The following is a 26,618-nucleotide window of genomic DNA, read 5'->3' as shown; positions in this document are numbered from 1 at the left end:
TTAAATAAATACACTTGAAAAAATAAAAAAATAAAACATAAAAAACTGTCTCAATCTTCCACCAGGCACTCTAAGTGATATGGACAAATAATAATATGAGAACTATGTAAACAATTCCTTTTATTTTAGAAATTAGGGCTGGGCCCAGTGTGATATAAGATGGTATGTGCAGTGCTTAATATAAGATAAAAGGAAAGCGAACTATTTTAGACCTTCCTCTAATTAAGCAGGACCATATCCTGCCCCTCTGAACAAAGTGTATGCATATTCTTTAGTTTGTTCCAGTTCTTTTCTGAGGTCATAAAGCCATCTAGTCTTAGAGGAATCTCTAAAAAAACAACTTCAACACAAAGTTGAGCAGCGCCGTCTATTACCAATGGAGGGCAAATTTCAGCCTTAAGGTTGAAAGGCTGTATTGGTAGAACAAAGGGAACAAAATGGGAATTCTACAGATGTACTGAGATTCATTTAGTTCAATTTTGGGAGCCATTCATGGGAACAATGTGGTAAACCACAAAGTAAGGGTGTTTGGGGGTAAGTTTAATATTAGAAATTTATCTTATGTAGATAAGATCTACATAAGACTATATCTAGAGAGGAGCTAGGAAAACATTTTAAAAATGGCCTTTCAATTATAAAAGTTAAACATGTTTATTATATAAAATTAGAAGGAAAAAAAAAAAAACAGACAACAAGGGTAGGAGAAATTGCCCACAATGTCATTACTTTAATTACTCCAACATTCTGGTGTATTTCTTTTGTGTTTTTCTCCACCTATTTAAAATCACAGTTGACTTCATACTATAACATACGGTTTTGTACTCTGTGCTTTTCACTTACTATGGCTGGTAGTTTTTCCCCATGTACAGAAAACACTTCATATTATGGCTACATAATAAACGACGTGGATATATCAATGAAGAATGTCTTAAAATACAAATCAAAAGAATTACAACTTTGTACAGTACTTTCAATTTCCTAAAACATGTTCACTTCTGTCTTTATCCTTACAAGATAAACATATCTATATCCTTATGAGATAAACAGACAAGGCTTATTATTTGCCTCATTTTACAGAAAAGTAAGTAGATTTTGTTTTTAAAAGTTCAGTCACTTAGTCTCAGGTAACACAGTAACAGCGAGCTTTAATCAGAGATTCAAGTCTTCCCATAATCTGACCAGTTCATCTTTTTAAAGAATATACATTCTGCCATAATGCAACCCTTCCCCCAACCTTCAGAGAACAAAAGAGTGTCGTAGCAGTCTGCAGAACACAATCAAAAATCAAAAAGGTTAATCCTGCTTCCACGGTCCCTGGCCACCTCTCTCAGAAGGCCTAACCCACGGCTTTAAGTAACCAGATAAAAAGAGGTACTTCACTTCGGGGTAGCAACATGTTGTTACAATACCTTCAGATTATGTATGATATCTATCCGCTTGTTCTGGCTGTCCTTAAAATGAACTTGAACTCTGACAGGAAACTCACCCCAGCCTCTTCTGGTCAGGTGAAAAGGAGGCTCTCTAGGGAAAAGCATATATTAACACATTAAGCCACAGTCACACTCTCATTCTACAGAGGAAACGTTTTCTCATACTGGGTAAGCGAGAAATTCACAGCTTCTGACAATCATTTACATTTTCTCTACTGAAGCTCAATCGATACGCTGAATTTTGCTGAAATGCTACAACAAAAATTCAACTCAAACCTACGTTAAACTTTCAGTTACTGAATACTTAGAGCTAAGAGACTTATAGTATATAATCCAATGTAATTATTTTCACAGGCAGGGAACTTAGGTGATTTGATGGATGTCACATATTAGAAGCCAGAATCCTTGACTGCTACTTGACAGACACAGGCTGTATGGTATATGTTCCCTACCCAGACACCCATATTTATTCCTCCACTCTGGCAAAAACAGAGTAAATCATAAATGCTCAATCTGAAAGTGACAATTTATTTGAAACTATTCGCCAACAGGACTTAAAAGAACATATGTTCACCATATGATCTTCCCCAAACAGTGACTATGATTTTAGTGGATAAAGGAAGAATGTGTGTGAATGCTAATTGGACTAGAGAATTTTCAGTCAAAACATAATTTGTGAAGGGAAGAAAAAGGAAAGTTGATGAAAAAAAGACTAGCAAATTGTTAATGATGTTTGGTATAGGAGGGTTCAAGTTACTCTACTTCTGAATATGTTTGGAATTTTCCACAATAAAAACATTTTAAATTTAACTGAGAGAACGTCATGTACTCAAAAATAATATGGTTTAAGTTAATGGGGGAGAGAGAATGCTTTAAAATGAAAATGTTCATTATGAATCAGTGGCTTGGAATTACTGAAATGAGAGAAGATGCCAAGATGGCAGGGAGGAAGGAACATTCAGCAGGATGTGTTTTTGCAAAAGAGAAGACATGAATTCATAAAGACAGAGTCCAAGAACACAACCTGAGAGGAATCTAACAACGGATCTGAATTATCAAGAACAGAGCCAGAGGCTACCAGGAAGGCTCAAGCCAGGAAAAATCCCTGAGTTACAAGAGTAGGCTGGAAAGGAGAAAAAGCAATAGCTATGTTCTAGACCAGAAAGAAAAGAAAGCAAAACCAGAGTGCCCTGGATGGGAGAAACCAGCTGAACACTGACTGAGTTAGTAAGAGAAGGAGCCATGATGCTGGTATAGGTTTAGACAGAAATTAAAAGACAGGCTTAGGGTCAAATGAGAAGGTTGACTTGAGATAGCCGTTTGAAAAGGCATGCAGTGGGGCCTAAAGGCATGCTGAACTTTAGAAGAATAATTAAAGTTCTACTGATGACACATTTGGTCATTTAAATTCCAATAAAGTAGAGAGTCTACATTCATTTTGCAATATGCATCAATTATCTTATTTGTATGCTGGATTTCTCTTAGAATGGATATAGTAAATCAGCTGTGTTCCTCAATTTATGTACAATGGCTAAACTCTAATGAATGAACAGGAAGGACTGCTGCCAGAGAAGACAAATAGCATAAAGGCCAGGAAAAAAGAACAATGGTTTTAACAGGAAATTTCTCCCTAACCATATTTTTGGAAGCAAAAAAAGAATCTAAGGCTTGGAAAAAGAGAAAATTTTTAGAATAATCATCACCATCATCATCAAGGGAACATACCCTGCCAAACAGAATACGCTATAAAGCAAAAGAATTAAAACAGTATTAATCCTGGTACATAAATAAACATTAACAGAGTCTAGCATTTGATCCATATTTATGTGGTACTTTAGCGCGTACTGAATATAAGGAAAAGATGGATCAGCTGATAAACTGATACTGGGACAACTGTCATCCACATGAAGAGGACAAAAAATCCCATTTCCAAGTATTTCACTTTCAGACCATCTATCAGTTCCTATCTTTCCAGCTCCATTCCTAATCCAACTATTCTTTGACCCACTGGAAATGCCACTTATTATCCACACCAATTTTCACTATCTCTCACTGCTCTTTATATAATTTCCTTCTCTCCTTAGCTTAGATTCTATGGTGTATCACTACCACAATAACCTCATTATAAAAGTGAGGAAACCAGTGAACTGAGAAATTAGAGTTTTGGGTGAGTTGTCTACATCCACGTCAAAGTCCTTAAGAATGACATCAAGAGGAAACATCAGGACAATAGGTGCTAAAAACAGTTTTTGAAAGAAGGGAGTAACCAGGAAATTAGTAGATGTCTGCAACAAGGAGGGTCATACAATGCTTCAAAGGAGCTAAAGGTTTTTAGGCAGAGAAAGGGAAAAGACGGTCTAGAAGCCACAAATATGTGCAAGGAAGACACCCACCCCCGACCCAATGGCACACAGTGTGAGAGAAAAAAACAACTGCCACTTGAAAGCTGTTCTCAGAAGCAGTGTTCTCAGAAGACAGCCATGTTTTATTTAAGAGTCAGGAGTGGAGGGAGTGCTCTGAAGAGAGCTGAGGATATAGGAAATTTCACTGATAATAAACCAAAACCACTTCTACAATACATTCATACAATGAATGTGTATCTGATATGTAACATCATATAAAGATGTAAAGAATACACATAAGGGATGCGTGGGTGGCACAGGTCATGATCTCACTGGTAGTGAGACGGAGCCCTGCACTGAGCTCTATGCTCAGTGTGGAGTCTGCTTGAGATCCTCACCCTCTGCCCCTCCCCCAACTCTCACACACACATTCTCTCTCTCTCAAATAAATAAATAAAATAGGGGTGCCCAGGTGGCTCAGTTGGTTAAGCATCTGACTCTTGATTTTGGCTCCGTTATGGTCTCAGGGTCTTGGGATCAAGCTCTGCATTGGGTTCTAGGCTCAGCGGGAAATCTGCTTAGGGATTCTCTCTCCCCCTCTCCTTTTGCCCCCCCCTGCTCTCGCACACTCCTGCTCTCTCTCTAAAGTAAAATTAAATAAATCTTTAAAATAAATGAATAAATTTTTTTAAAAAAAGAATACACCTGAATAAAACAAATTTCAGAATAGTATATATAATCATTCCATCTTTGTGAAATAATAACACCACCAACAACAAACAGCAACTAAACTAGGTTCATATACGTAGGGAAATATCACTAGGGTTACTTCTGAGAGGATGAGATCATGGGGAACTTTCAACATTAAATATTTCTGTAATGTTAGAATCCTATGTTTAATTCTGCTATGTTCTGATATTCATAAAAAATAAGAACACTTTTATATTTATCTGTATCTATATATAAGTTCAGCTATTTCCAGGGGGAGCAAAATCCACTAATATAATTCTGACAGGAGAAAATACTGCCTTTTCAGGGGAGACAATAATCTGCAAGAGGGAACCACAGTTAAAACTCTATTGTGACTCAAACCCAAAGCTAGTAAGTAAATTATTAATAATATAATCATTAAAGGGAATGTTCTCAAGTTAAATCACTCTTCTTCCACTTCAGTAAATCTATACTTCTTAAAGCAAATAACTCAACCGTGCTTACCTAACTTCCACAAGGTCATTTGGCTTATAGCTGGGATGAAGAAAGAACCAAACTTTCTTGACAAAATGATTAATGCTGGGTTCTCTACGAGACCCTCGGACATATACCATCCACTTGTGGGTTGACTGGTCATTTTCTTCTCTCTTATCAGGAGGTATGTACCTAAAGGAGAAAAAAGAAAGAAACCTGAATTCTTTTTTTCTTCAAAAACCCAACAGAACAATTAACTCCTACTTAAAACAAGATTAAAAATCAATTACAAGAAAACTGGGAATTCACAAATATGTGAAGATTAAACAACTCACTACTAAACAACCAATGAGTCAAACACAAAATCAAAGAGAAATAAAATAATATCTTAAGATGAGTGAAAATGAAAAAAAAAAAAAAGATAAGTGAAAATAGAAATACAACATACCAAAACTTAAGGAATACAGCAAGAGGTTTTAAGAAGGAAATTTATAGCAATAAATGCCTACATTAAGATCTTAATCTAACTTTATACCACAAGGAACTAGAAAAAGAACAAACTAAGCCCAAAATTAGTAGAAAAAAGGAAAGAACAAAGATGAGAGTGAAAATAAATGAAATAGAGACAAAAAGACAAAAGAAAAGATTGAAGAAACTAAAGAGCTGTTTTGCTGAAAAGATAAGCAAAACAGACAAATCTTTGCCTCGACTTAACAAGGAAAAAGAGAAAGGACTCAAGTAATAAAATTATAAATAAAGAGGACACATTACAACTAACACCACACAAATACAAAGGATCATAGAACTATGAACCACTATAGAGGCACCCAGCTGGTTCAGTCGGTAGAGCATGTACTCCACTTTTCAGGGTTGTAAGCTTGAGCCCCATGTTGGGTATAAAGATTACTTAAAAATAAAATCTTAGGGGCGCCTGGGTGACTCAGAAGGTTAAGCGTCTGCTTTCAGCTCAGGTCATGACCCCAGGGTCCTGGGATTGAGCCCCGCATGGGGCTCCCTGTTCAGCAGAGAGCTTGTTTCTCCCTCTCCTTCTGCTGCTCCCCCTGTTTGAGCTCTCTTGGTCTCTCTGTCAAATAAATAAATAAAACCTTTAAAAAAAGCTCTCTCAAAAAGAAATAATAAATAAAATCTTAAAAATAAATAAGTAAAATGCTTAAGAAAAAAACTATGAATAATTATATGCCAACAAAGTGAACAACCTAGAAGAAATGGATAAATTCCTAGAAACATACATGCTACCAAGACTGCATCATGAAGAAATAGAAAATGTGAACAGAACTATTACTAGTAAGGAGACTGAATCAGTAATCAAAGACCTCTCAACAAAGAAAATTCCAGGATCAGATGGCATAAAGGGTGATTTCTACTAAATATCTGAAGAATTGATACAAATCTTTCTCAAACTCATCCAAAAAAAATAGGAGGGAACACTTATAATAGATGTAAAAATCCCCAACAAAATATTAGCAAGCAGAATTCAACAGTACATTAAAAGGATCATATACAATGATCAGGCAGTAGTTACTCCAGGTATGCAAGGATGGTTCAACATCTGCAAAACAATCAGTGTGATCACAATAAAATGAAAGATAAAAATTGTATGATCATCTCAACAGATGCAGAAAAAGACACTTGACAAAATTCAACATCTATTCTTGATAGCTCTCAACAAACTGGGTATAGAGGGGGTATACCTCAAAATAATAAAGGCCATATATGACAAGCCCACAGCTAACATCTTAATGGTGAAAAACTGAAAGCTTTTCCTCTAAGATCAAGACCAAGACAAGGATACTCACTCTCTCCACTTTTATTCAACATAGTACTGGAAATTCTAGCCATAGCAATTAGGCAAGAAAAAGAAATGAACAGTATCCAAATTGCAAAGCAAGAAAATCCTAAAGATTCCACCCCAAAACAGTTAAAATTAATAAACAGGAATGTTTGGGTGGCTCAGTTGGTTAAGTGTCTGACTCAATTTCATCTCAGGTCATGATCTCAGGGTCCTGAAATCAAGCTCCATGTTGGGCTCCACATTCAGCAGGGAGTCTGCTTGTCCCTTTCCATCTCCCTCTGTCCTTTCCCCCCAACTCTCTCTCTAATAAATAAATAAAATCTTTAAAAAATAAATGAAAATAAAACTAATAAACAAATTCCGTAAAAGTGCAGGATATAAAGTCAACATAAAAAATGAACTGTGTTTCTAAAACTAACAGCTATCAGAAAGAAAATTAAGAAAATAATCCCATTTATAATTGCATCAAAAACAATGAAATACTTAGCAATAAACTTAACCAAGGAAGAGGAAGGCCTGCACACTGAAAACTATAAGATACTGATGAAAGAAACCGAAGAAGACACAAATAAATAAAAAATATTCCATGCTCATGGACTGGAAGAATTAATATTGTTAAAATGTCCATACTACCTAAAGCAATCTATAGATTCAGTGCAATCCCTTTCAAAATCCTAACAGCATTTTTCACAGAAAAAGAAAAAACAACCCTAAAATCTGTATGGAATCATAAATGACCCCCATATAACCTCTTTTTTGAGAAAAAAAAAAAAAAACATAGGAGGCATCATACTTCCTGATTTCAAACTATATTACAAAGCTACAGTAATAAAACAGTATGGTATTGGCATAAAAACAGACACAAATATCAACGGAACAGAAGAGAGCACAGAAATAAACCCATACATATATGATCAATTAATTTATGACAAAGCAGCTAAGATATACAATAGGGAAAGGACGGTCTCTTCAATAAATGGTTTGGGAAAACTGAACAGCTACGTGCAAAAGAATGAAAATAGACCTCTATCCTACACCACACACAAAAATAAACTCAAAACACATGAATGACTTAAAATTTAAGACCTGAAACCATAAAACTCCTAGAAGAAAACATAGAGGTAAGCTCCATGACACCGGTCTGGGAAATGACTTTTTGGATTTCACACCAAAAGCAAAGGCAACAAAAGCAAAAATAAACAAGTGAGTTTACATCAAACCAAAAAGTACACAGGAAAGGACACCACCAACAAAAGGAAAAGGCAACCTAAGGAATGAGAAAAAATATTTACAAATCACGTATCAGATAAAAGGTTAATATTCAAAATATATAAAGAATTCACACAAAGTTCAAGAGCCAAAACAAAAAACAAGCCAAAAAAAATCTGATTTAAAGACAGGCAGAGGAACTAAATATACATTTTTCCAAACAAAACATACAAATGGTCAACAGGTTCATGAAAAGGTGGTCAACATTACTAATAATGAGAAAAAATGCAAATCAAAACCACAATGAGGTATTACCTTACACCTGCGAGAATGGCTATCATCAAAAATATGAGATAACGAGTGGTGGCAAGAACATGGAGAAAAGGAACCCCTGGTGCACTACTGGTAGGAGCATAAATTGGTGCAACTATTACAGAAAATAAGAGGTTCCTCAAAAAATTAAAAACAGAATCACCCTACTGCTGTGTATATAGGCAAAGACAATGAAAATGGGTTATCAAAGTGCTATCTGCACTCCCATGTTCACAGCAGCATTATTATAATAGCCAAGATATGGAAACGTAAATGTCCATTAACAGATAAATGAATAAAGACGTGAATGGATAAAGATGTACGTACATACATATCTAGCTGACCCTCGCACAACATGGTTTTGAACTGTGCAGATCCACTTTTGTGTAATTTTTTTTCTTTTTTAAAGTAAGCTCTACACCCAATGTGGGGCTTGACCCCCCAACCCTGAGACCAAGAGTCACATGTTCTACTGACTGAGCCAGCCAGGAGCCCCCCACTTATGATTTTCTTAGTAACATTTTCTTTTCTCTAGCTTACTTCATTGTAAGAATACGTTATATATTATATATAACATACAAAATATGTGTTGATCAATTGTTAATGTTATCGGTAAGGCTTCCAGTCAACAGTAGGCTATTAGTAGTTAAGTTTTTAGGGAGTCGATGGGGCGCCTGGGTGGCACAGCGGTTGAGCATCTGCCTTCGGCTCAGGGCGTGATCCCGGCGTTATGGGATCGAGCCCCACATCAGGCTCTTCCACTATGAGCCTGCTTCTTCCTCTCCCACTCCCCCTGCTTGTGTTCCCTCTCTCGCTGGCTGTCTCTTTCTCTGTCGAATAAATAAATAAAATCTTTTAAAAAAAAAGTTTTTAGGGAGTCAAAAGTTATACATGGCTTTTTTTTGGTAATTTTTTTTATTAGAAGAGAGAACGAGTACACAAGTGAGTGGGAGGTGGAGGTGGGGGGGGCAAAGAGAGAGGGAGAGAGAGAATCTTAAGCGGCTCCATGCTCAGTGCAGAGCCTGACACGGGGCTCAATCTCACAACCCTGAGATCATGACCTGAGCCAAAATCAAGAGTTGGATGCTGGGGTGCCTGGGTGGCTCAGTCAGTTAAGTATCTGACTCTTGATCTTGGTTCAGGTCATGATCTTGGGGTCCTGGGACTGAGCCCTGCATCAGGTTCCATGCTCAGTGGGGGAGTCTGCTTGAGTATTGGCTTTCTCCCTCTCCCACTGTCCCTTCCCCTCCCCTCTCTCTCAAATAAATAAATCTTAAAAAAAAAAAAAAAGAGTTGGATGCTTAACCAACTGAGCCACCCAGGTGCCTTTATACATGGATTTTTAACTGTGCAGGAGGTTGGTGGCCCTAACCCTCACATTGCTCAAGATTGCTCAAAGGTCAACTGACTGTGTGTGTGCGTGGTGTGTGTGTGTCTGTAATGGAATATTCTTCAGCCATAAGAAGGAAATTCTGACATTGGTGAGAATATAGATGAATGTGGAGGGCTTCATGCTAAGTGAAATAAGCCAGACAGAGAAAGACAAATACTACATGACATCACTTACACATGAAATATTAAAAAAAGTCAAACTCATAGAAACCGAGCAGAAAGACCATTTCCAGAGGCTAGAGGTAGGGGAAATAGAGAGGTTGGTAAAGGGTATAAATCTTCAGCTTTGAGATGAATAACGTCTGAGGATCTAATGTATAACATGGTGACTACAGTAGATAACACTGTACAATTTGCTGAGACAACAGAACTTCACACACACACACACACACACACACACACACACACACACACACACACGATAAATAGGTGACAGGGCACCTGGCTGGCTCAACTGATGGAACTTGAGACTCCTGATCTCAGGACTGTGAGTTCAAGCCCCACACTGGGTGTAGGGATTACTTAAAAATAAAATCTTAAAAAAAGTGAGGTGATAAGGGATGTGTTCTTAATTAACTTGATGGCAGGAATCCCTTCAAAATGTACACATGCATCAAATCATAATATACACTTTAAATCTTTTAATTTTGTCAATTATATGTCAAGGCTGAAAAAGGTTTTTATTGAAGTATAGTTGACACAATGTTACATTAGTTTCAGATGTACAATAGTGATTCAACAATACATTATGCTATGCTCATCATATCTGTTCCCATACAACGCTATTACAATACCACTGACTAGAATATTCCCTTTCATCCCCATGACTTATTCATTCCATAACTGGAAGCTTATACCCCACTCCCCTAAAAAATTTTTTACTTAAAAAATTTAATCTCATCAAGATTTAACAGCTCTATCACCTAACTAAGCAAAGTGAGTGAGTCTTTGCAGTTAACCCTTTCCTTTTAAACTTTTTTTTTTTAAAGATTTTATTTATTTATTGGACAGAGAGAGACACAGCGAGAGAGGGAACACCAGCAGGCGGAGTGGGAGAGGGAGAAGCAGGCTTCCCAATGAGCAGGGAGCCCGATGAGGGGCTCGATCCCAGTACCCTGGGATCATGACCTGAGCCAAAGGCAGATGCTTAACGACTGAGCCACCCAGGCGCCCCCAGGAACATTCCCTTAAAGTTTGTTTTATTTTCTGATTACCACAATGCAATTAAAAAAAAAAAATCAACCTTGCTTTTCCAAGGCCATACATGAGATCGAAATAAACTGGCATATTAATGGGTTAGGGACACTCTAGCGTTTGGGCTGATTTCATTCAGGTTTCAGGGTGCTAGAACTCTGAACTCTTCTGGTTCCTACCCACTGCTGACAGGAAGGTTACAACTGGTCTCTTACCCTTTAAAAGCAAACTAAACCATTCCCTTCAGTCCTGACCATGATAAAAATAGCATCTTTAGCTCTCCCTTTATTTCATGAGGCCTCCTTATTACATTCTGCTGAAAAATATGGTCATGGCCATCTCTACATTTATCTATACCTATTGTTACCCTTAATAATGCAGTGGGCCAAGTTATATTGATTTCTAATGTTAACCCAGACTTGCATGTCTTGGTCATGAAGTATCATCGTTTCTGTATTTAATGAATTCAGTTTCCTAATGATTTTGTTCAGTATTTCTGCACCTATATTCACAATTGTGCATGTCCTACAATTTTCCTTTTCTTACAAACTGCCTGGCTTTATTTAAAAAGTTAGGCTACCCTCATAACATAAACTGAGAAGTGTTGTCTCTTTTTCTCCAGAAGATTTTGGGGGTTTTGGTTACTTTTTTTTTTTTTTTTTAAGTAATCTCTACACCCAACGTGGGACTCAAACTCACAACCCCCAGATCAAGAATCTCTACCAACTGAGCCAGCAAGGCGCCCCTCCCCAGAAGATTTTGTATACAACTGAAATTATGTGCTCACTCAGCCTTTAAAGCAAACTAAGCCTAGTAGTTTGGTTTGGTTTTGTGATGGCAATGTTTTAAAAATCAGTAATTACACTTACTTAGTAGTTCTAAGACTATTCAAGGTTTTTCCTTAAGTCCTAAGTTGTATTTTTCTAGGAACTATTTCACCTAAATTTTCAAATGTACTGGCATAAAGATGTTATTTTTTTTATCTCTTTAATAATACAGTATCTGTAGCTACGTCTTTTTTCATTTTTAATATTTTTGTCTTTTCTCCTTCATTTCACCAGGTTTGTGTATACTTTTTTCCCCTAATTCCTTTGCTTCCCCCACTGAATTATTTTGTCTAATTGAGATGTTTCGTTCACTAATTTTAAGCTTTTCTTCTACTGTAGACATTTCCTTTTAAATATCCCTTTTGTGTTACCTTTCAAATTTTGATTTTATTATTTAGTTTTGGATATTTTAATGTGATTTTTCATTGACTTACACATTGTTTAGAAGTAGTTCGAATTTCTAGACATAAAGAAGTTTTCTAGGGGCTCCTGGGTGGCTCAGTCAGTTGAGTGCCTAACTTTGGCTTGGGTCACGATCTCAGGGTCCTGGAATCGAGCCCCACATTGTCTGCTTTTCCCCCTCCCCGACCCCCAACTTGTGCACTGTCTCTCTCAAATAAATAAATAAAATCTTTAAAAAAGAAAAAGTTTTCTAGTTTTCCCACTGTCATTATTAACTTTACTGTAACAGTAGTCAAAAAAGTAGTCTGGTTGGGAGGGCCTGGGTGGCACCATCGGTTGAGTATCCAACTCGTGGTTTTGGGTCATGGTCTTAAGGTTGTGAGACAGAGCCCCACATCAGCCTCCGTGCTCAGAGCAAAACCTGCATGAGATTCTCTCTCCCTCTGCCCCTCCCCCACATACTCAAGTATACTCTGTCAAATAAATAAATCAATCTTCAAAAAAACAAAAAAACAAAAAAAGCAAAAACAAAACATAGTCTGGGAATGCCTGGCTGGCTCAGTAAGTGGAGTGTGTGACTCCTGATTTCAGGGTTGTGGGTTCAAGCCCAAGTTGGGTGTAGAGATTGCTTAACAATATTTTTAAAAAAGTAGTCTGTATGATAGAAGTCCTTTGATATTTGTTGAAGCTTGCTTTATGGCTTATTGTGTAGTCCATTTTCATAAATGTTCCTTCAGTGCTTAAAAATGTTTAACTGGGGCACCTGAGGGGGCTCAGTCAGTTAAGCATCCGACTCTTGACTTCAGCTCAGGTCATGATCTCTGGGTCGTGGGATCAAGTCGGGCGTTGGGCATGCTTCTGCTTCTCCCTCCTCTCCTCCCCCCACTCACTCTTGCTTTCTCTCTCTTTCGAATAAATTTAAATAATATCTTCTAAAAAAATCCTTAACTATTACATCTAATAGTCTATATGTATATATTAGATCACCTTTGTTAATTGATGTTCAGATCTTTTACATTCATACAGGTATTTTGCTTAATCCATCAATTACTGAGGTACATAAAATCTCTCAGTAAACTTACTAGTGCATTTAGAAATTTCTCCTACAGTACTGTCAATTTTGGTTTAGACACTTTAAGAGTGTTATCTAGTACAAAGAAGTTTAGAAATTTTCTCTCTCCCCAGTGAACAGAACTTCTTAACCTTATGTAACTCTTTTCCTTTATGAATGCTTTTAGTTTAAAATTCTATTTTACCTGTTATCAGTATGCTACACTGGTTTTCTGGTGGTTAGTATCTGCCAGCTATATCTCACTTATTTGCTTGCTTTCAGTCTTCCTATATTTAGATGTGTCACTGATAAACAACAGAGAACTAAATTTTAGATTATTTTATCTCAAGATAATAATTTCTTTTAACTAGCTAACTAAATCCCTAGGCAATTTTTATGATTATTAATATATTTAGATTTGTTGTTACTAAATCATTTTATACTATTTGTCTTGTTTTTTTTTTCTTTTTCACATCCCTCCCCCGTCCCTGCTTGCTTTCTTTTGGAATCAAGAGTTTCCCCCCTCGCCTTTTTTCATTCAATTTCCCTACCTTCCTCTTACTGCTTTTGAAGTTTAAATCTCTAGGTCTATCCTTTTATTATCTTAGATACTCTAACATTCTTAACAAGTCTAAAGTAAATCAATAATTTTTCCCTCTTCCAGAACAAACAAGGACTTTACAACTCTAATGCCAATCATTCCCTCCCTAAAATCCATGATTAACCATTATTTTAGTTCTAGCTGGTCTTCAAAAAACCCAAACACCTACAAATTAAATATAATTGTTTGAAAATGTCAATGACGGTTTCTCCCCAGTCGTCTGGTGGATACATCTAGATTTCAAGTTTTGGACTTTCTTTTTTTTTTTTTTTAAAGATTTTATTTATTTATTTGACAGAGATAGAGACAGCCAGCGAGAGAGGGAACACAAGCAGGGGGAGTGGGAGAGGAAGAAGCAGGCTCATAGCGGAGGAGCCTGATGTGGGGCTCGATCCCACAACGCCGGGATCACGCCCTGAGCTGAAGGCAGACGCTTAACCGCTGTGCCACCCAGGTGCCCCTCAAGTTTTGGACTTTCTGAGCGGACAGGTTTTATACTATTGTTAAGACCCCAACTCTTAATACTTCACATGGTCTAACAGTCCCCTTAGCTAAATGCATGCTAACTCTAAAATAATCTATAAAATAGAAATCTAATTGCTTTAATCACATTTTATATGCTTCCATTTAAATACTATCACACAGACCATTAGAAATCTTTGCTTTCATTATCTGAGATTTTTAAATGTACTTCTTGTTTGTTATTTTTGGTCCATTAACTGGGGCTTGGAAGATTCCCCAAAACCTGATTTTTCCCCTCAAATAATTACTGTCTGCCCCAGTCCTTTATTTTCAATAACTGAATCTAATTACAATTTTCATAAATATATTCACATATTCAACAATCAAATATTTAGTGAATACCAACTACTGTAAGATACAAAACAAACAACATACTTTCTACCCTAAGGAGATTCCAGTGTGATTTGGGAAAAATACATAAAAACAGGAAATGACTATATAAAGATGATGAGAGCACAGAGAAAATATACCAGTGAGGGAGGAGAAAGGCAAATAAAGACCTTGTGAGAAAATAACACTGTTAACGCTAGTTGGAAGATTTATATCTTTATCCATTTCTAGATACTTGGCAAAATGACGGCGCTCCCACAAGCCACCATGAGATCATATCGTTAAAGAGCTAGCCCTTCAGCTGGGAGAAATTCTGCCTTCAAGACATGCCCTGCACCTTTTTGTTAAAAATTTAAAACATTTCGGGGCGCCTGGGTGGCACAGCGGTTAAGCGTCTGCCTCCGGCTCAGGGCGTGATCCCGGCGATATGGGATCGAGCCCCACATCAGGCTCTTCTGCTATGGCCTGCTTCTTCCTCTCCCACTCCCCCTGCTTGTGTTCCCTCTCTCACTGGCTGTCTCTATCTCTGTCGAATAAATAAATAAAATCTTTAAAAAAAAAAAAAATTTAAAACATTTCAATTTGGACAACAAACACTTTTTAGCTATTAGCTAAGGCCCTGAAGGACAGACCTAGGTCAGAAAAAGTCAAAAGTTCTTCTAAACTTATCCACACTAATACGCTTGACAAAATACACCATTTGCATATCGGGTGCCTGGCTGGCCAGTCAGTGGACTGTGCGAGACTCTTGATTGTGTTCCAGCCCTATGTTGGGTATAGAGGTTACTTAAAACTAAATCTTAAAAAAAAAAATACTGTTTGTAAAACTCATATCTTAGAAACTTTTACCAAGCACAATTTTACTCTATGTCAAAGATTAGCAGACATACTGAGGCAGTTCCAAGTCTCTGGACCTTAGTTTACTTTTAAAACAACTAAGAGTTTGAGAGATAAAATCCTTAAGGCCTCTTCCTACAATAATACTACGATAATAAAACTATGCCAGAGTATTAACATAAATGGAAAACTGAAAATGAGAGAATTCAACTGGATACTCACTTGGACACATTGCCCACTACTATTGTTTTCTTTACAAAAAGTCGTGAAGTCTCATCTCCTGCAAGATCAGCATTCCGCTGCTCTGTTTTATGAGAGCCAGTAATACTAGCAGTGTCCTGAAAGAAATCATAATCAATTTTCACTTTCAATTTGGACAATTTCCAATAGGCAGAAACCACAAAATCATTCAAGGTATGAATGGAGCAATTCAGATTTTTTTTTTTTAATTACAAAATCCTCTGGCTCTGTGACAACTCTCAGAGCCTAAAAGTAATTTTACTGTATCTTTTCCATTAGTTTACATAAAATGTTTACTCACTGTAACTCCACGTGTATACATGTGTTTTTAACAATCATACACATCTGTGCTGTAGATACAAATAGGATATGGAAGGATATACAAGAAACTATTACAGTAGCAACCTCTGGGAAATGGGAATGGGGGAAGAGGTCAATGGAATTACCTTCTTTTCAACCTTCTGTATTATTAAAAATTTTTCAATGAGAAGTAATGTAGACAAATGATTAACTTAAAGTTTGACTATGGAGATAGACTGCCAGGGTTTAAATCCTGGTTCTTCAACTTACTAGATGTGAAATTTTGTGTAATTACTTGACTTCTCTGTCTCAATTTCCTCATCTATAAAATAAGGATAACAATTTTATTATTGTTATCTGGCTGGCTCTGTCGGTGGAGCATATGACAGCTGATCTCTGGGTTGTGAGTTCGAGCCCCACCTTGGGTGTACAGATTACTTAAAAATTAAAAAAAAACCCTAGGGGCACCTGGGTAGCTCAGTCGGTTAAACATCCGACTCCTGATTTCAGCTCAGGGCATGATCTCAGGGTCCTGGGATTGAGCCCTGCGCCAGTCTCCACACTGAGAATGAAACCTGCTTAAGATTCTCTCTCCCCCCCACCCTCTGTCCCTCTCTGCCACTTTCTCTAAAAAAAATTAAAAATAAAATAAGGATAACAGTACCTGTTTTACATGATTATTTTCTACAGTTCTCAGAGAAGTGCCTGGTACATAGTACTAAATATTTGTTCCATAAACATGAGCATATTATACACAAGATGGTAAGTTTCTAAATCCTTTGACCAGTATTGCCTAAATTCTTTTTAATTAAAAACAAAAACAAAAACGGGTGCCTGGCTGGCTTCATTGGTAGAACATGCAACCTCTTGATCCGGGGGCTGTTAAGTTTGAGCCCCACACTGAGTGCAGATATTACTTTAAAATCTTAAAACACAACCCCCCCCCGCCAAAAAAAAGCATTATTACTGGTAAGAAACAAGTAAATCCAAACGAGTTTTAATTTTTGGGTGGTGGCATTGTGAATGACTTTTCTATTCCTTTTTACTTTCCTGTAGTTTAAAATTTTCAACAATGAACACATATGAATTTATAATCAGAAAATTTTTTAAATTTGATTTTTATCAAAAATAAATCAAATCTTTGATGTCTGAATATGTGAAAAGCAACCTGGAGATTTCCTCTACCACAGAACACCTGGCTGAGAAAAATCATCCAATAAGGGCTCCATAGCCAAATATTATATCAAGAAGTTCAGAGCAGCGTGAGGTAGAAACTCAAGTAAGAAAATGGCAGGATCAAAGAGGAATAAACAGTTTTTAATTCTATTTATTATTATTGCCAAGTTTCCCCTAGTTATTAAAGCATCTTATTAAAGCATTAAACTTTCATAAAGAAAAATGCTGAAGAGAGAACAAACATGACAGAATGGAAAGACCTTGCATAAGGTCATAGAACTGCCAATTCCTCAAGGTTTCTCTCTCATCAATGTGGATGGCATCTAGGAGTTGTGCCATGCACAGTTCTGTTTCAGTTTAATTCTCAGCTTAATTCAGTTTAATTCTCAGTTCTGATACTTGTGGACAAATGTAACTGTAAGCTCTCTAAGACTCAGTTTCCCCATCTCCAAAGGGGATATAATTAATCTATTTCCTAGGGTTCCTATGAAGGTGAAATGGAATAAATGCACATACTTAATAAATACTAGTTCCCTTCTCCTCTCCCTCCCACCCAACGAACTATACCCTTCCAGTAGTTCGGCTTGGTCTCTGTTCCATGTTGTTTGAGAGTCTTTCTTCTATATCCATATTGCTGTTATTGTCTTTATCAGATAAGAAGTCATTATGTTGAGATAAAGAATCACTTTCTGAATGATTGGCTGATGGTGTCTCTGATCTCTGATTGGCAGGAGAGGATGACCTAGATGGTGACTCCAAAAACTTCTTGATAGCAGGATGATTAAAAACCATTGTATCACATGTCTTTGATCCCTGCAAAAATGAAAGCAAACAAAACAAACTTTTAATCAAATGCACCAAAAGTAGGTAAAATTTCAATCTTTCCAAAAACCCTCATCTATTTAGGGATCATGCTTAAAATCCTTCAAAATCTCCCCACACCCATAAAATGAAGTCCAAACTCCTTAACATGGTCTGAAGCAACAAAAGCTAGAAAGCGATAATTATGTGAAGGTCCTAACACTAAAATCTAAAGGTGCAAGTTCTCTGAAACTAAACGAAAAATAGAAGTAAGTATATAGTAACATATGGAAAGTAAGATTTGACTCTTAAGAAAAATAAGCCTCACGCTGCTTTAACACGAACACATGAACTGCTCTAAATATTCCTGTAAAATATATAAAGATTTTAAAAAAACGTATACGTAAAATGGCTCCCACGTAGGAGTAAAATGTAGTATAGAATGCTTTAAAATGATTAATACTTACATATAAAATTTGTCATCAGTCTAGTACTGAAGTCTGGAGTATTTTTGTGTATCTTGTTACTTGGATACAAAATACAGTGCATTCTGTTATAATGCGATACACTCTACAGTTCCTAGGAAGCCCAGCTTTTAAAAACTGTGCAATTAACATAATTTAGGGAGAAGAAAGGAGCCAGGGCCTAGTACTTCAAAGCAACAAAATTATTGCATCTCAATAATAAAGGGTATTTTTTAGAGCTGTGATGTATTTTGTTACAGCAAACTAAAAACAACTAAATGGCAGATCATAATAGACAAAAATACACCTAAATATCCTTGAATAAATTCTAATCAGAGTATAACAGGAAAAAAAAAATCAGTGCATTTCTAGAATACCAAATAACAGTTCAGAACTGCTAATGGGGGAGGGATGCTGCCTGGGTAGCATAGTCGGTTAAGCATCCAACTCTTCGTTTCAGCTCAGGTCGTGATCTCAGGGTCAGGAGATCAATCCCCACATCGGGCCCCCACCCAGCACGGAGTCAGCTTAAGTTTCTCTCTCCCTCTGTTCCCCATTTCCACCGTGCTCACTCACGCACACGCTCTCTCTCTCAAATAAATCAATCTTAAAAAACAGGAAAACATTAAATGGACAACCAGCTCTTCAAACAGAGTAGCTACAAGTCCCATGTCATGCAGATGCTAGCTTGCAATGTCCACCTTGTTGGATCAATAGCAAGCCATGTAACAGGTGACAGTAAAATCTGCCCTGGGTTGAAGAGTATCTCCCAAAACTTCATGTCCACCCTGAACCTGTGAATATGACTTTATTTGGAAATAGGGTCTTTGCAGATATAATCAAGTTAAGATAATGTCATACTGGATTAGGGCTTAACTAATAAGAGGGAAATGTGGGGAGAGAGAAACTGTGAAGACACACAACAGGGAAAACATCCATGTGCAGATAGGGGCAGAAAATGGAGTGATGTGGCCACAAGCCAAGGAATACCAAGGTTTGCCAGCAAGTGTCAGAAGGTAGGAGAAGGTGAGGAAGGATTCTTTCCTAGAGCCTTCAGAGAGAACATGGTCCAGCAACACCTTGATTTTGGACTGTTAGCCTCCTGAATCATGAGATAATAAATTCCTCTTGTTTTAAGCCACCAAGCTTGTGGTAATTTGTTATGGGAGCTCTAAAAAATAGTTCAGACTCTAGTGTGTATTATGGAAACTCCTGTAGTAGAAAAAACAACTATCTAACATCTAAGATTAGATTTCTCTAAGACAATTGGGAGTATGACCAATGCCAGGTACCCTCAAGCAACAAAGGATGACATAAAAGCCAAAACATGGTTATCTCTTATTTGTAAAAACCATGGGGGACAATGCAAACCAGTATGGCATCACACCGTCCTTAGCCCTGCCACTCTCAACTACCCACGTACTATCCACGAGAATTATCTAATTCTAATGGAGAAAACTTAAGAAAAAGAAATTTTAGAATGAAAAATGAACAAGTTATATGAAATTATCAAAATGTCAAACAAGAAGAAACACTTCTGTTTCAGTTTAATCCTATCCCCATTCCTTTATAATTGCAGCAATCCAGTGGCAATCACATTAATTAAGTGATTAAACTTAATATTCCAGGAGCGCCTGGGTGGCTCAGATGGTTAACTGTCTGCCTTTGGCTCAGATCATGATCCCAGGGTCCTGGGATCAAGCCTCGCATCAGGCTCTCTGCTCAGTGACGGGCCTGCTTCTCTCTCTCCTTCTACTGCTCCCCCTGCTTGTGCTCTGTCAAATAAATAAACAAAATCTTTAAAATAAATGAATGAATGAATGAATGAATGAATGAATAAATAAATGAATAAATAAACTTAATATTCCAAACAGCAGGACAACCTTAAATTACTAGGTCTCCTCATGTGCAACAATATGAGGCATACAGCATCACCTATAAAGTATTATTGCCAAAACCCTCTAACTTTAATCAGACCTTTAGACCCAACTACCAGTTTGCAGAAAAAGAGAGGGAATGAAGGAATAACCCAAGGGAAAAAAAATAAACCCAAAGTGTGGGATATTCTATAAAGATAAATGGTCTGATCTCTTTACATAAGTCAATATAATGGGGGGGAAAGGTGAACTATTTTAGATAAAATGAGTCTAGAGAAACAAAACAACCAAATGTAGTCCATGAACCTTGATTAATTAGATCCTATGTCAAAAAACCAGCTTTAAAAAATATTTGGGGGAGGACTGGGAAGATCTGAATATGGACTGGTTATCAAATAATATCAGGAAGTCACAGAAGAATATCCTTTAGGAAATACAAGATTTAAGTACTTATGGGTGAGATGTCATGATGCCTGGAACTTGTTTTCAAATGTTTTACAAAAAAATAAGATAAAGCAAAGATGATAAAATGTTAAGATGGTGAATCTAAGTGATGCATAAACAGGTACTTATTTCATCTTTTCTGTGTATCTGAAATTTTTCATAGAAAGTGAGGGAAAAAAATCAGGGCTTCCTGAATAGGGTATATCTACTGAAACTACAAACTGCTATTCATTAGGAAAATCAATCTATCTATAACTTATTCCAAAGCCAATCGCAATCAAAGGAAGAATAAGGCAAGTTAGAACAGGGTCTCACTCAACTTTGTATCTACAAAGCCTAGGAACAATGCTAAATATTAGTTGGAGAAGGATTTAATATAAAGGAAAAAATGTCGGGGTGCCTGATGGCTAATTCAGTTAAGTATATGACTCTTGGTTTCAGCTCAGGTCATGATCTCAGGGTCATGAGACTGAGCCCTGTGTCAGGCTCTGGGCTGGGCATGGAGCCTGCTTAAGATTCTCTCTCTCCCTCTCCCTCTGCCCCTCGCCCACCCCACACGCAAGCACGCATGCTCTCTCTAAATAAAAAATTCAAAAATTAAAAATAAAGAAGGGAAACATGATTCCTAGGATTATTGACAGTTTATGTATTTTCCCAGGAAGGCAGGCTAGGCTTCTTGAATTCCAAAGGTCAATATAAGAAACATTTCAAAGGCAGGAATTTCATATCAACACTAATCTCCTCTTCACACAATAAATATGGATAGCCAGAATGACTGTATATGAGGAAGACTTACCTCAGAGACTTTTAGAAGTCCTGCAGAAGCATAGTAGTTTGCAACAATGCAGGCACGAAGTTTATCCATCATCCTTCTTGCCTCAATCAGTCGCTAAAAACAAATGTTAACTTGTTACTTTAAAAAACAGAAATGACAGAAAAGATATACTATAAAAAATTCATAAAATAAGAAATACAAATGACCAAAAGCTCAATTCTCTAATAATCAAAGAAAGGCAAATAAAAATGACCATCTCCACCTGTCAAATTGCAAAAGACTTTTTTAAAAAACAGCAAAAGCCAATGTTTACAGGAGTATACAGACATGTGAGGATGTATATTTATATGTATATATGCATATTCATTGAGAAATGTCACAAAGATCCTGGGCACAAGAGCAAAAACAAATTATCTTTTGGGATGGAATTTCAAGTAATTTTTTCTGCAATTTCATTTATATATATAAAAAAAGGCACATGCCTTTTTTTTCCCAAAATGAGAACACTCTTTTTTAAAAGAACAGCAAGTGGCGGGGCGGGGGGGCACCTGCATGGCTCAGTTAAGCATCTGACTCTTGATTTCGTTTCAGATCATGATCTCAGGCTCCTGGGATTGAGCTGCACATCTGCATCAGGCTCCCCACTGAGTGGGAAGTCTGCTTCTCCCTCTCCCTCTGCCCCTCCCCGCTGCTCACGTGCTCTCAAATAAATCTTTAATAAATAAAAGAACAGCAAAGGGGAAAAACCATGATTCATCTCAATAAACTTTTTTGCAACAGCTTTGTTGTTTTTTTAATTTATCACCATTATACCTGGTCAATGACTTCAATTTCATGTTCCTTATTCTTCATTTCAAGTGCAAATTGTTCCTTAATAATAGTCTCAATCTTCTGCACAGCAGCATCTCGAGCTGCATAAAGAACATAAAATAATCCACAGTCTAATTACTCAGTGACTGTCTTGATTTAAGTCAGTATGCAATAGAAGAAACCCAGGAAACAGTAACTCCTACATGGAGAAACCTAGTAGCCTCCACCTTAACCAATGATGAAAAGTTAACATCACTAATATGGGGGCAAACTGACTTCATGTGTTTCTGACATAATGCACTGAGAAGTCTACATCACTCTAAGGCATTCTGGCCAAAATGCTAAATCTAATTACAGAGAACATCAAACAAACCTAAACTGAAGGACATTCTAAAAATAACTGGCTTTCATGATTCAAACATTAGAGTCAAGAAAGGCAGAAAGGTTGAGGAGCTTAAAAGAGACTACAGAGACAGGACAACAAAATGCACTGTGTGATCCTGGACCAGAGCCTAGAGAGGGGAAATAGTTATAAAACACAATACTGAGAAACTGGTAACACCTGAATATGGACTGGACGTTACATAATGTAATGGATGAATGTTAAAATTTCTTGCTTCTGATAATAGTACTGTGATTACATAAGAGAATCTCCTTATGAAATACACTTGTGTTTACAGGTATCCAATTTATTTTCCAACGATTTAAAAAGCATGATGTGCATACACCCTGCATGCATACATGCATGTATTTGAGAGAGAGACAGAGAGTGTTTAGGGGTAGGGAAAAAGACTGATAAATCAAATGAGGCAAAATATAAACAACTGGCAAATTAATCTGGATAAAAGACATACAAGTATTTTTTTGCAATTTTTGTTTGGAATTATACCAAAATAAAATTCCTGAAAAAGAAAAAGAAATCCATTAAGATTCTGAAAGATGTATTTGGTGACCTGTGAAAAACCACAGTCCCAAGGACAAAGAAAAGAAAGAGTTAGCTAGAATATTAGTTAAGATGGCGGAGGAGTAGGAGACACCGTTTTCAGCCGGTCCCCCGAGTCGAGCTGGATAGGTACCAGACCAGCCTAAACAACCACGGAACCAGCCTGAGACGCAGGAAGACGCATCTGGATCTCTACAAATGAACATCTCCAGCGCTGAGTATTGAGGTACGAAGCGGGGAGCCATGAAACTGTGCACAGATATCGGAAGATAAACGGAAGGGGGAGGGAGCCGCCGTGTTCAGGCGCCGGGAAGCAGTAGCCACTTGCACGGGGGAGCGGGCGGGGCTCGCGGACGGCACCGCAAAACAGCAGACTGAGACCGTGAGCCGGGTGCGCGCGCCACCAGGCATCTCGCGGAACCCCGGAATCCCGGTGCGCTCACTGGATCCAGACTGAGACCGGGAGATCCGGGAGCGCGCGCGGGGCGGCTGGCGGCTGACGGCATTAGAAACACAAAGGACAGAGACGCGCCGGCCCTGGAAGTGAGGGCTGGGACGCCGGGTGTGGGGCGCACATCCCGGGACGCTGCAGGGTTGAGCAGCACCAACAGTAACAGAGTTAAAGTGGCCAGAACATTAGTAGAGAACGGGCCGCAATCCCTGTGTTCTGTGACAGAGGCTGAAATTCGGCCGCTGCTGCTCTGACTCTCAGAAGAGGCACAGCAAACCGCCAGGGAAAGCCGCCAGAGAACAAAAGCCTGGAAATACCGGCTCAGAGAGTGCCCATCCCCAACCCCCCTCACAGGGGACGCGGAGACTCTACCCAAACAGGGTTCCCTGAGTATCGGCGCGGCAGGCCCCTCCCCCAGAACACAGAAGGCAGGCTGAAAAATCAAGAAGCCCACAACCCGAGGCGCCTGGGTGGCGCAGTCATCGAGCGCCTGTCTTCGGCTTAGGGCGTGATCCCGGCGTTCCGGAAAGGAGTCCCTCATCGGGCTCCTCCGCTGGGAGCCTGCTTCTTCCTCTCCCACTCCCCTGCTTCTGTTCCCTCTCTCGCTGGTTGGCTGCCACACAAATAAATAAATAAAATCTTCAAAGAAGAAGCCCACATCCCTAAGATCCCTATAAAACAAGGGGCACGGCCTGGGACCCAGTCAATAATTTGGGCTCTGGAAACCCCGCAACCTCTCTTCATCAGAATGACAAGAAGGAGAAGCCCCCCCCAGCAAAGAAAAGACAGTGATTCTGTGGCCTCTGCCACAGAAATAATGGATATGGATGTAACCAAATTATCAGAAATGGAATTCAGAGTAACGATGGTCAAAATGATGAGTAGAATTGAAAAAACTATTAACGAAAAGGTTACTGAGAATATAGAATCCCTAAGGACAGAAATGAGAGCGAATCTGACAGAAATTAAAAATTCTATGAGCCAAATGCAGGCAAAACTAGAGGCTCTGACGGCCAGGGTCGCAGAAGCAGAGGAACGGGTTAGTGAATTGGAGGATGGGTTAATAGAGGAAAAAATGAAAATAGAAGATGGTCTTAAAAAAATCCACGCCCACGAATGTAGGTTACGGGAGATTACTGACTCAATGAAACGATCCAATGTTAGAATCATCGGCATCCCCGAGGGGGTGGAGAAAAACAGAGGTCTAGAAGAGATATTTGAACAAATTGTAGCTGAAAACTTCCCTAATCTAGCAAGGGAAACAAACATTCGTATCCAAGAGGCAGAGAGGACCCCTCCCAAGCTCAACCATGACAAACCTACGCCACGTCATGTCATAGTGAAATTCGCAAATATTAGATGCAAGGATACAGTATTGAAAGCGGCCAGGGCAAAGAAATTTCTCACGTACCAAGGCAAAAGCATCAGAATTACGTCAGACCTGTCTACACAGACCTGGAATGAGAGAAAGGGTTGGGGGAGCATATTTAAAGCTCTTTCAGAGAAAAACATGCAGCCAAGGATCCTTTATCCAGCAAGGCTGTCATTCAGAATTGATGGAGAAATAAAGACATTTCAGAATCGCCAGTCACTAACCAATTTTGTAACCACGAAACCAGCCCTACAGGAGATATTACGGGGGGTTCTATAAAAGTAAAAAGGCCCCAAGAGTGATACAGAACAGAAAGTCACAGCCAATACAAAGACTTTACTGGCAACATGGCAACATTAAAATCATATCTCTCAGTAATCAGTCTTAATGTAAATGGTTTGAACCATCCCATAAAACACCACAGGGTTGCAGATTGGATAAAAAGAAATGACCCATCCATTTGCTGTCTACAAGAGACTCATTTCAAACCCAAAGATGCATTCAGACTGAGAGTAAGGGGATGGAGTACCATCTTTCACGCAAATGGACCTCAAAAGAAAGCTGGGGTAGCAATTCTCATATCAGATAAATTGGATTTTAAACTACAGACTATAGTTAGAGATGCAGAAGGGCACTATATTATTCTTAAGGGAAGTATTCAACAAGTGGATATGACAATTATAAATATATATGCCCCCAACAGGGGAGCAGCAAGATACACAAGCCAACTCTTAACCAGAATAAAGAGACATATAAATAAAAATACATTAATAGTAGGGGACCTCAACACTCCACTATCAGAAATAGACAGAACACCCTGGCAAAAACTAAGCAAAGAATCAAAGGCTTTGAATGCCATACTCGACGAGTTGGACCTCATAGATATATATAGAACACTACACCCCAGAACCAAAGAATACTCATTCTATTCTAATGCCCATGGAACATTCTCAAGAATAGACCATGTTCTGGGACACAAAACAGGTCTCAACCGATACGAAAAGATTGAAATTATCCCCTGCATATTCTCAGACCACAACGCTCTGAAATTGGAACTCAACCACAAGGAAAAATTTGGAAGAAACTCAAACACTTGGAGACTAAGAACCATCCTGCTCAGGAATGACTCGATAAACCAGGAAATCAAAAATCAAATAAAACAATTTATGGAGACCAATGAGAATGAAAATACAACAGTCCAAAACCTATGGGATACTGCAAAGGCAGTCCTAAGGGGGAAATACATAGCCATCCAAGCCTCACTCAAAAGAATAGAAAAATCTAAAATGCAGTTTTTATATTCTCACCTCAAGAAGCTGGAACAGCAACAGAGGGACAGGCCTAATCCACGCACGAGGAAGCAGCTGACCAAAATTAGAGCTGAAATCAATCAAGCAGAAACCAGAAGTACAGTAGAGCAGATCAACAGGACTAGAAGCTGGTTCTTTGAGAGAATCAATAAAATTGACAGACCACTGGCAAGACTTATCCAAAAGAAAAGAGAAAGGACCCAGATTA

General features: G+C 38.1%; 1 protein-coding gene across 5 annotated transcripts in view; it reads right to left on the bottom strand.

Annotated features, from left to right (window-relative positions):
- YEATS2 (YEATS domain containing 2) overlaps positions 1–26,618 on the bottom strand; it is a 113,800-nt gene that overhangs the window by 58,253 nt on the left and 28,929 nt on the right. For all 5 annotated transcript variants that reach the window (XR_015724144.1, XM_045776586.2, XM_045776585.2 and 2 more), the window contains 6 exons: positions 22,338–22,435; positions 21,546–21,638; positions 17,731–17,976; positions 15,670–15,785; positions 4,988–5,149; positions 1,410–1,521 (listed from right to left, as the gene is read on the bottom strand). Coding sequence is in view for 4 of the 5 variants with exons in the window: in XM_045776586.2 (XP_045632542.2) it covers positions 1,410–1,521; positions 4,988–5,149; positions 15,670–15,785; positions 17,731–17,976; positions 21,546–21,638; positions 22,338–22,435 (827 nt within the window). In the remaining variant the exon portion in view is untranslated. The remainder of the gene's footprint in view (positions 1–1,409; positions 1,522–4,987; positions 5,150–15,669; positions 15,786–17,730; positions 17,977–21,545; positions 21,639–22,337; positions 22,436–26,618) is intronic.

The sequence above is a fragment of the Ursus americanus genome, chromosome 4 (genome assembly GCF_024610735.1).
Source record: "Ursus americanus isolate L20-20 chromosome 4, mUrsAme1.1.p, whole genome shotgun sequence".
NCBI classification, from domain to species: Eukaryota; Metazoa; Chordata; class Mammalia; order Carnivora; family Ursidae; genus Ursus; species Ursus americanus.
The sequence above is the reverse complement of the archived record's forward strand: the minus strand, read 5'-3'. Positions and strand labels throughout refer to the sequence as shown.